At 51.6% G+C, this 11,978-nt stretch overlaps 1 protein-coding gene across 2 annotated transcripts in view; it reads right to left on the reverse strand.

Moving 5' to 3' along the window:
* Positions 1-1,615, reverse strand: part of PPP4R1 (protein phosphatase 4 regulatory subunit 1) — a 114,414-nt gene extending 112,799 nt beyond the window's left edge. For both annotated transcript variants that reach the window (XM_075314542.1, XM_075314541.1), the window contains exon 1: positions 1,424-1,615. In XM_075314542.1, the coding sequence (XP_075170657.1) occupies positions 1,424-1,430 (7 nt within the window). In that variant the 5' untranslated portion in view covers positions 1,431-1,615. The remainder of the gene's footprint in view (positions 1-1,423) is intronic.
* Between the last annotated feature and the right edge of the window lie 10,363 nt (positions 1,616-11,978).

Below are 11,978 nucleotides of genomic sequence, written 5' to 3' on the forward strand. Positions count from 1 at the left end.
GAGAGAGAGGGAGGGAGGTGGAGAGAGGGAGGAGAGAGAGAGACTGATCACCCGAGACTGGTTTCTGGGCATGCTCAGTAGAGCAAGCAGGATCCTGCCTATCAGCACGCCAGCGTTCACATGCGTTTGCGTGCTGTTTAGTCAGGATCCAGCAATTTGCAGAAGTTGGACGCAGCTCAAAAACGCTACAAGTAGCGTTTTTGAAAGATGTTAAAAAACTGCAAGTCGCTGGATCCTCACTATAACGCACGCAAACGCAGGTGAACGCGAGTCCATTGCAAATGCATTGAAATGAAAACGCATCTGCACTGGATCCGTTTCTGCGTTAAAAAAAACGTTCAGGACGCATGTTAAAAAGACGTAGTGTGAAAGCAGCCTAAACCTCACTGGTGCGGAGTGACGAGTGAGAACAGGTATTTGTGCCTTCACCCTGGATGTGCATGCGAGGGTCTACGCATATGTGGGGTCTATCCCATGGCAGCATACAACATGCCGCCTAGTGAAGCAGATGAGAAAGCCCACAGACTGCCAGGGCTCCACCAGTTTAGTTGTGGGCACCAGCCTACACTACCGAAAGCATCAGAAGTGCTAAACCGGTATTCCCAAAATGGAAAGATATCATCATTTCATAGGACAGCGATAACTGATCTCATGGGGTACAACCACAGGCGCACCCCACGCCATCCTCGGGAGACAGACCCCGTTCTTGACCTCCTTGGATGCCCCACACATCTGTCCCACAGATAGTTGATACATTTCATTTGTGGGAATACCCCTTTATCATCTCTTTAGGGCAAGTGACACCTTACTGATGTTTGGATCCCCAGCGATCCCAAGGACGGGGTCTGTCTTGAGGATGGTGGGCATGTAGTCGGATCCAGTGTGATCAGTGTTATCCCTGTGCAATTGTGGGATCCACGGTGTTTAGTCGTTCTCCAGTGAGCTGCGGTGCCAATCCAAGCGACCGGCCCCATATGCTGGTACTGGTCACAAGGGGCACCGCTGGCATCATGGCTGACGGACAACTAGGGCAACAACACCTGGGGGGGGGGCAGGGACCACCAGCACATATGGACATGGCCTTCTGATCACCCACTGAACATGGGGCATGTGCCCTGCTGTCCGCGTGAGTTCTGCTAATAGAAACTGCCAGAGCTTTCACATTAATGGGGCTGGGAGTTTTGTGCCTACAGGCGGGCACCATACTGGCATCACCCAGCTCTCCCAGAGCCGGACATTATCCAGGACATAGCCCTGACCAGTGACCACAGACCTCCATCACAACTTCCTCACCGGAAGCAGCCATGGTTTACACGGCGACATGGCCGGCACAACACGCAGCGCCCAGCAGCCGCCAGTGCCCTCCAGCCCCTGCCCTGCACCCGTGCACACCGTGCAGCACAGGACACTCTGCGCCTCTCACCCGCCATCTTGTGCCCCAGGCCGCGCCGCTACATGGAGTCTGCAGCTGCCCAGTGTCCGCCTGTCACCCGGGTGTGCGCGGTGCGAGGAGGGTGTGCTGATGGCAGCTGTCCGCGCTACGTCCCGGCTGTGGCGGCTGCCCGGTCACACACACATCACCCAGCTCATCCGGACCAGCGGCCACCTCTTCCTGTTCCCGCACTCCGCGCCTCCCCTTCCTGAGAACACACCTCACACACACAGCCTCCTCCGGGGCAGCGCTGGTGTCCGGCCGGGCCTTATGTGTGGCGGGCTGCCCTCATACTGTATACCTAATGTGTGCCGGGCTGCCCTCATACTGTATACCTCACATGTGCCGGGCTGCCGTCATACTGTATACCTCACATGTGCCGGGCTGCCGTCATACTGTATACCTCACATGTGCCCGGGCTGCCGTCATACTGTATACCTCACATGTGCCGGGCTGGCCTCATACTGAATACCTCACATGTGCTGGGCTGCCGTCATACTGTATACCTCACATGTGCCGGGCTGGCCTCATACTGTATACCTAATGTGTGCCGGGCTGCCCTCATACTGTATACTTCACATGTGCTGGGCTGCCGTCATACTGTATACCTAATGTGTGCCGGGCTGCCGTCATACTGTATACCTCACATGTGCCCGGGCTGCCGTCATACTGTATACCTCACATGTGCCGGGCTGCCGTCATACTGTATACCTCACATGTGCCGGGCTGCCGTCATACTGTATACCTCACATGTGCCGGGCTGCCCTCATACTGTATACCTCACATGTGCCCGGGCTGCCGTCATACTGTATACCTAATGTGTGCCGTGCTGCCCTCATACTGTATACCTCACATGTGCCGGGCTGCCGTCATACTGTATACCTCACATGTGCCCGGGCTGCCCTCATACTGAATACCTCACATGTGCCCGGGCTGCCCTCATACTGAATACCTCACATGTGCCCGGGCTGCCCTCATACTGAATACCTCACATGTGCCCGGGCTGCCCTCATACTGAATACCTCACATGTGCCCGGGCTGCCCTCATACTGAATACCTCACATGTGCCCGGGCTGCCCTCATACTGAATACCTCACATGTGCCCGGGCTGCCTGTCATACTGTATACCTCACATGTGCCCGGGCTGCCCTCATACTGAATACCTCACATGTGCCCGGGCTGCCCTCATACTGAATACCTCACATGTGCCCGGGCTGCCTGTCATACTGTATACCTCACATGTGCCCCGCTGGCCTCATACTGTATACCTCACATGTGCCCGGGCTGCCCTCATACTGAATACCTCACATGTGCCCGGGCTGCCCTCATACTATATACCTCACATGTGCCCGGGCTGCCCTCATACTGAATACCTCACATGTGCCCGGGCTGCCCGTCATACTGTATACCTCACATGTGCCCGGGCTGCCCTCATACTGAATACCTCACATGTGCCCGGGCTGCCCTCATACTGAATACCTCACATGTGCCCGGGCTGCCTTCATACTGTATACCTCACATGTGCCCGGGCTGCCCTCATACTGTATACCTCATGTGTGCCCGGGCTCCCCTCATACTGTATACCTCACATGTGCCCGGGCTGCCCTCATACTATATACCTCACATGTGCCCGGGCTGCCCTCATACTGTATACCTCACATGTGCCCGGGCTGCCCTCATACTGAATACCTCACATGTGCCCAGGCTGCCCTCATACTGAATACCTCACATGTGCCCGGGCTGCCCTCATACTGAATACCTCACATGTGCCGGGCTGCCCTCATACTGAATACCTCACATGTGCCGGGCTGCCCTCATACTGAATACCTCACATGTGCCCGGGCTGCCCTCATACTGAATACCTCACATGTGCCCGGGCTGGCCTCATACTGAATACCTCACATGTGCCCGGGCTGGCCTCATACTGAATACCTCACATGGCCCGGGCTGCCCGTCATACTGTATACCTCACATGTGCCCGGGCTGCCCTCATACTGAATACCTCACATGTGCCCGGGCTGCCCTCATACTGAATACCTCACATGTGCCCGGGCTGCCTTCATACTGTATACCTCACATGTGCCCGGGCTGCCCTCATACTGTATACCTCATGTGTGCCCGGGCTCCCCTCATACTGTATACCTCACATGTGCCCGGGCTGCCCTCATACTATATACCTCACATGTGCCCGGGCTGCCCTCATACTGTATACCTCACATGTGCCCGGGCTGCCCTCATACTGAATACCTCACATGTGCCCAGGCTGCCCTCATACTGAATACCTCACATGTGCCCGGGCTGCCCTCATACTGAATACCTCACATGTGCCGGGCTGCCCTCATACTGAATACCTCACATGTGCCGGGCTGCCCTCATACTGAATACCTCACATGTGCCCGGGCTGCCCTCATACTGAATACCTCACATGTGCCCGGGCTGGCCTCATACTGAATACCTCACATGTGCCCGGGCTGGCCTCATACTGAATACCTCACATGTGCCGGGCTGCCCTCATACTGAATACCTCACATGTGCCCGGGCTGGCCTCATACTGAATACCTCACATGTGCCGGGCTGCCCTCATATTGTATACCTCACATGTTCCCTGCTGGCCTCATACTATATACCTCACATGTGCCCGGGCTGCCCTCATACTGAATACCTCACATGTGCCCGGGCTGCCCTCATACTGAATACCTCACATGTGCCCGGGCTGCCCTCATACTGAATACCTCACATGTGCCCGGGCTGCCCTCATACTGTATACCTCACATGTGCCCAGGCTGCCCTCATACTGTATACCTCATGTGTGCCCGGGCTCCCCTCATACTGTATACCTCACATGTGCCCGGGCTGCCCTCATACTATATACCTCACATGTGCCCGGGCTGCCCTCATACTGTATACCTCACATGTGCCCGGGCTGCCCTCATACTGAATACCTCACATGTGCCCGTGCTGCCCTCATACTGAATACCTCACATGTGCCCGGGCTGGCCTCATACTGAATACCTCACATGTGCCCGGGCTGGCCTCATACTGAATACCTCACATGTGCCGGGCTGCCCTCATATTGTATACCTCACATGTTCCCTGCTGGCCTCATACTATATACCTCACATGTGCCGGGCTGCCCGTCATACTATATACCTCATGTGTGCCTGGGCTGTTCATCATACCTTATACCTCATGTGTGCCCAAGCTACCAGTCATACTGTATATACCTAATGTGTGCCCGGCTGCCCTCATACTGTATACCTCACATGTGCCCGGGCTGCCGTCATACTGTATACCTCACATGTGCCCGGGCTGCCCTCATACTGTATACCTCACATGTGCCCGGGCTGCCCTCATACTGTATACCTCACATGTGCCGGGCTGCCCTCATACTGTATACCTCACATGTGCCCGGGCTGCCCTCATACTGTATACCTCACATGTGCCGGGCTGCCCTCATACTGTATACCTCACACGTGCCCGGGCTGCCCTCATACTGTATACCTCACATGTGCCGGGCTGCCCTCATACTGTATACCTCACATGTGCCCGGGCTGCCCTCATACTGTATACCTCACATGTGCCCGGGCTGCCCTCATACTGTATACCTCACATGTGCTGGGCTGCCCTCATACTGAATACCTCACATGTGCCCGGGCTGCCCTCATACTGTATACCTCACATGTGCCCGGGCTGCCCTCATACTGAATACCTCACATGTGCCCGGGCTGCCCTCATACTGAATACCTCACATGTGCCCGGGCTGCCCTCATACTGTATACCTCACATGTGCCCGGGCTGCCCTCATACTGTATACCTCATGTGTGCCCGGGCTCCCCTCATACTGTATACCTCACATGTGCCCGTTCTGCCCTCATACTATATACCTCACATGTGCCCGGGCTGCCCTCATACTGTATACCTCACATGTGCCCGGGCTGCCCTCATACTGAATACCTCACATGTGCCCGGGCTGCCCTCATACTGTATACCTCACATGTGCCGGGCTGCCCTCATACTGAATACCTCACATGTGCCGGGCTGCCCTCATACTATATACCTCACATGTGCCGGGCTGCCCTCATACTGAATACCTCACATGTGTCCGGGCTGCCCTCATACTGAATACCTCACATGTGCCGGGCTGCCCTCATACTGAATACCTCACATGTGCCCGGGCTGGCCTCATACTGAATACCTCACATGTGCCCGGGCTGCCCTCATACTGAATACCTCACATGTGTCCGGGCTGCCCTCATACTGTATACCTCACATGTGCCGGGCTGCCCTCATACTGAATACCTCACATGTGCCGGGCTGCCCTCATACTATATACCTCACATGTGCCGGGCTGCCCTCATACTGAATACCTCACATGTGTCCGGGCTGCCCTCATACTGAATACCTCACATGTGCCGGGCTGCCCTCATACTGAATACCTCACATGTGCCCGGGCTGGCCTCATACTGAATACCTCACATGTGCCCGGGCTGCCCTCATACTGAATACCTCACATGTGCCGGGCTGCCCTCATACTGAATACCTCACATGTGCCCGGGCTGGCCTCATATTGTATACCTCACATGTTCCCTGCTGGCCTCATACTATATACCTCACATGTGCCGGGCTGCCCGTCATACTATATTCCTCATGTGTGCCTGGGCTGTTCATCATACCTTATACCTCATGTGTGCCCAAGCTACCAGTCATACTGTATATACCTAATGTGTGCCCGGCTGCCCATCTCTCTCTATCAGGGCCGGACTGGGACTAAAATTCAGCCCTGGCATTTGGGGGTGCACAGGCCCACTTTTTGCATGGTGAATGTGTAATATCTGTGTGCACTTGTAGGTTGTGTAACACGACCATATAATATGTAATCACGGCTGCGTCCAGTATTACAGCTCAGTCCTATTTATTGCTCTTAGTTGCAGGACCTGGTGAAGCCGCTATTTTCCTACAGAGCTGGGTCTCGCAGATAATGGAGAGGATGCTGCTCTCCACATAATGCTGCGTCGTCGTCATATACCTGATGGGAGGGATACAAAATCAGATCCCCCTGAACTAATATTGATGACCTATTCTACAGATAGGTGATCAGGGAAGCTGTTGTTGTCACTGGTGATAATTTTGGACACATACCACTTAGGGTATGTGCAATGACATTTTTTGGGGGGGCAGAGCCCACCGTGACAACCACTATGAAAAATTCTTAAATGACCATATGCATCTCCTCGCTGTGCACCGCTTCAGGATTTTGAGCATCTTTTACCCATTTTAGGTTTCTAAAACCACCGAGTAATTAAAAGAAGTGACCAGTCCATTCTTCTCGTGTTTTCCACTCGGAAAACGTTCTGTATTTTATAATGCAAATCAACGGGAAGGCTCGGAAGATGCCGGAATCTACAACTCCCAGCTTGTCCTTAACAATGGTAATGAGATGCTGGGAGTTGCTGTCATCAGACTGAGGACCATACAGAAACCACAATACTGATAGGCAGGCAATGTCACAAATAATCATTTACATCCAGGTACCTTTATAGGTGACATTTCTGAGTTGATCCCATCCTTTTTGTCTTATATATATAATATAATCTACCGTACGAATAAATAATTGCTGTGTTTCCTTCACAAAATATCCCCCCACACTGCCTTTATCCAAAATACCACCCACACTGCCTCTCTCCTTAATATACCTCCATGCTGCCTCTTTCCATCATGTCCCCATACACAGCTTCTCTCCAGAATGTCCCCTTTACAGTGCTCTCTTTGTAATATACCCCCACACTGCCTTTCTCCATAATATCCCTCCATATTGCCCCTTTATTATTATTATTATTATTTATTTATATATTCCCCTAAATTGCTCTTTTGTAATCCCCACACACACAATACAATGGACCCTCCATTACCCCTCCCCCCACACACAATACAATACACACACACACACACACACACACACACACACAATACAATGCACCCTCAATTAACCCTCCCCACATACACACAATACAATGCACCCCCATTAGTCCTACACACACACATATACACACACACAGACACACAATACAATGCACCCCCATTACCCCTCCGCACACACACAATACATTGCACCCTCCTTTACCCCTCCCCACACACACAGACACACACACACACACACACAATACAATGCACCCCCCCATGACCCCCTACACAAATTACACTGCCCCATCACTACACACTCCTGCCTCCCCCCTCCCTCGGAATACAGTACTCCTCCTCTGCCTGTCATAAAGCTGTGTTCCTTCACAAATGTTCCCCGTTATGTGTCCTCAGCCCCTTCACACTCATCCCCATTAATTAAACCTTTCATCTTCAGCTCCTCCATGGAGCGCTTACCGCTGCCTGATGTATCCTGTGTGGCGCCCGCAGCACTGTGATGGCGTCAGCAAGGTGCTGAACTCATCACGTTGCTGCACGTCGGGGGCGGGGCCCAGTCCCGGTGCACTGTTCAAATGTATTTACATCTGAGAGGCCCAAATACATTTGAATAGGAAGGAGGAGGCTGCGGTCACCGGTACCGCCACCGGCGCGCTTTTCAGCAGTGTGTGCATGCCGGGCACACTGTCACACAGCAGGATCGACACAGCACAGCGTGCTGCCTCCTGGTCCTGCTGCAGCTAGTGTGCCTGGCATACACACACTGCTGAGGAGCGTGGCGGTGACTGCAGATACAGCGGCCCACTACAGGCAGCGACCCACTACAGGGACCGGCCCATCTGGCATTTGCCAGAATTGCCCTATGGTCAGTCTGGGCCTGCTTTCTATACCTCATGTGTGCCCGGGCTGCCCATCATACTGTCTGTATACGTAATATGTGCCCTGTTGCCTTCATACCTTTTACCTCGTGTGCCCAAGCTGCCTGTCCTACTGTATACCTCATGTGTGTCCGGGCTGCCCATCATACTGTATACTTCATGTGTGCCTGGCTGCCCTTATACCTTTTACCTCATGAGTGCCTGGGCTGACCATCATACTGTATTCCTCATGTGTGCCCGGGCTGACCTCATACCTTTTACATGTGTACCCGAGCTGCCTGTCATACTGTATACCTAATGTGTGCCCGGGCTGCCCGTTATACTGCATACATGTGCCCGGGCTGCCCGTCATACTGTATACCTCATGTGTGCTCGGCTGCTCCTATACCTTTTACCTCATGTGTGCCCAGGCTGCCCGTCATACTGTGTTCCTCATGTGCGCCCAGGTTGCCCTTATACCTTTTACCTCATGTGTGCCCGGGTTGCTCATCATACTGTATTCCTTATGTGTTCCCGGGCTGCCCATCATATTGTATACCTAATGTGTGCCCGGGCTGCCCATTATACTGAATACATGTGCCCGGGATGCCCTCATGCTGTATACCTCACGTGCCCAAGCTGCCCGTCATACTGTATACCTCATACCGGATGCCTTATACGTGCCCGGATGCCTTATACTTTTTACCTCATGTGTGCCTGGGCTGCTCATCATACTGTATACCTCGTGTGCCTGGGCTGCCCGTCACATCTTGTGTACCCGGACTGCCCAAAATACTGTATACCTCAGGTGTGCCCGGGCTGCCTGTCATACTGTATACCTCAGGCGTGCCCGGGCTTCCTTCATACCTAATATCTAATGTGTGCCCCGGCTACCCTCATACTGTATGCCTCATGTGTGCCCGGGCTGCTCATCATACTGTATACCTCATGTGTGCCTCGACTGCCCATCATACCTTATACCTCATGATTGCCTGGGCTGCCCGTCATACTGTACACCTCATGTGTGCACTGGGTGCCCATCAGACTGTATACCTCTTGTGTGCATGAGCTGCCCGTAATACCGTATACCGCATGTGTGCCCGGGCTGTCTGTCATACTGTATACCACTTGTGTGTCCATGTTTCATTTAGGAGCAGTTTGTATGCATAATTTTTTTTATACTAGACTCAATTATTCAATAAGGATAAACAGAACATGCAAAGATCTCACTAACAAATTGACGTAGTTAAAATAAATATTTTATTAAAGGGAACCGGTCACCTAGAATATGCGTTCTGACCTATCAGCAGACGCATGTGTGCCCTAATTACACCTCCCTACCCATCCTTGTGTTGTAAAATTGTATAATATGAAAGTAATAAAAAACGTTTTATTACCTTCATATTTCCTATGTAAATTAGAGAGCCGCTGGCCACATGGGCGGCGCCTTGCGCTATGGACGTCTGCATACTTTTCGTGGTATCATGCCCCTGTGGGCGTGATACCATGGAGTCACATGAGCGACGTCCCCGTCGCTCATTCTATCCTGCGCACGTTTATACTTACCATTGCAGCAGGATTCTCTTCCGGGTTCTCCTTGTCAGTTTCAGACGCGCACTGGGCATGCGCAGTGCGCGTCTGAAGCCGGCGAGTGAACACCCGGAAAAGAAGCCTGCCACAATGCGCACAGGATAGAATGAGCGACGGGGACGTCGCTCATGTGACTCCATGGTATCACGCCCACAGGGGCGTGATACCACGGAAAGTATACAGACGTCCATAGGGCAAGGCGCTGCCCATGTGGCCAGCAGCTCTCTAATTTACATATAAAATATGAAGGTAATAAAACGTTTTTTATTACTTTCATATTACACAATTTTACAATACAAGGATGGGTAGGGAGGTGTAATTAGGGCACACATGCCTCTGCATATTCTAGGTGACAGGTTCCCTTTAAATAATTAAAAAGAATATATGGACTAAAATAAGCAAGACATCTTAAAAAGGGGGGGGGGACATACAACAGACCAGGTAAGTAATAAGTTTTAAAAAATGTCCAAAGTAATTTTTTTTTTATAACTATAAATATAATTGCCTTATTCTGTCTGTCTGCCTTGCTCCAAATGACGTCATTACAGTGACAACCGTCGCCACACCGCACGCGCTAAACAGCCTGCGACCAACGGCTCAGCTAACTGAACAGCCTGAACTACGGGCCGACAGGACGACGCCCGACACTTTTCCCCGCACCCACACGGAGCCCCGACTCCCCAGTGAGTGCTGCACCCCCAGGAGCCCACACCAGCAACCCAGCCGACATATACCCACCGCTCGCCTCCACATTACCCCACTCGTCTCCACCCCCCCGCACTCCTCCCTCCGCATGTATACACTGAACACACACATGAATAGTCACTTGTTCCCAGCCATGCAGTCCCCAGCACTGACGTCCTCAGCGCCACACACACACACAAATAGTCACCTGTCCCCAGCCATGCAGTCCCCAGCACTGACGTCCTCAGTGCCATGGCCTCGCTCGTCTCCCCCCCCCACACTCCGCCCCCCGCACACATTACCCCGCAGGATGGGGGCACATGTCAGGATGGTGGCTGCACCACGATGGGGGCACATACCAGCATTGGGCCACATCACAGCATCAGCCCACATACCTTCAGACACCCGCCTTCCGTTTAGGCTTCGCCGTCGTCAGTTTCCCCTAAAACCTGCATTTGCATAACAATAAACACGTCACAAGGGCAAACTCTACACCGTGTTTGCATATATCTACCTGAACCAGTTTTTGGCCATGGACAACTGTACGTTGCGTTTTAAAGAGTGACAATGAGATCCAATGTCAAAGTGCAAGTTGTTGACACCCCTTTACAAGGAAAGTTACTTACAGATAGTGAAAAGGTCTTCACAGAAAATGTGGTGTACAAAAATATTTTTACTTAACTTTACACTGTTCATGGCCTTCTTTCATTACAAGCCATGGACATCATTAAACATTAGACTTATCTATTAAAACTGTTCCTTCTGTTGTTTGAACATTCTATTTATCCTTATTGAATAATTGAGTCTGACAGTAAATTTTGTGCTTCCCTAAGTACAGTGCCTTGCGAAAGTATTCGGCCCCCTTGAATTTTTCAACCTTGTCGCACATTTCAGGCTTCAAACATAAAGATAAAAATTTTAATGTTATGGTAAAGAATCAACAACAAGTGGGACACAATTGTGAAGTTGAACGAAACTTATTGCTTATTTTAAACTTTTTTAAATAATAAATAACTGAAAAGTGTGACGTGCAATATTATTAGTCCGCTTTCAGTTAATACTTTGTAGCGCCACCTTTTGCTGCGATTACAGCTGCAAGTCGCTTGGGGTATGTCTCTATCAGTTTTACACATCGAGAGACTGAAATTCTTGCCCATTCTTCCTTTGCAAACAGCTGGAGCTGAGTGAGGTTGGATGGACAGTGTTTGTGAACAGCAGTTTTCAGCTCTTTCCACAGATTCTCGATTGGATTCAGGTCTGGACTTTGACTTGGCCATTCTAACATCTGGATACGTTTATTTGTGAACCATTCCATTGTAGATTTTGCTTTATGTTTGGATCATTGTCTTGTTGGATGACAAATCCATCCCATCCCAGTCTCAGGTCTTTTGCAGACTCCAATAGGTTTTCTTCAAGAAAGGTCCTGTATTTGGCTCCCTCCATCTTTCCATCAATTTTAACCATCTTCCCTGTCCCTGCTGAAGAAAAGTAGGCCCAAA

This window comes from Anomaloglossus baeobatrachus, chromosome 6 (assembly GCF_048569485.1).
Source record: "Anomaloglossus baeobatrachus isolate aAnoBae1 chromosome 6, aAnoBae1.hap1, whole genome shotgun sequence".
NCBI lineage: Eukaryota > Metazoa > Chordata > Amphibia > Anura > Aromobatidae > Anomaloglossus > Anomaloglossus baeobatrachus.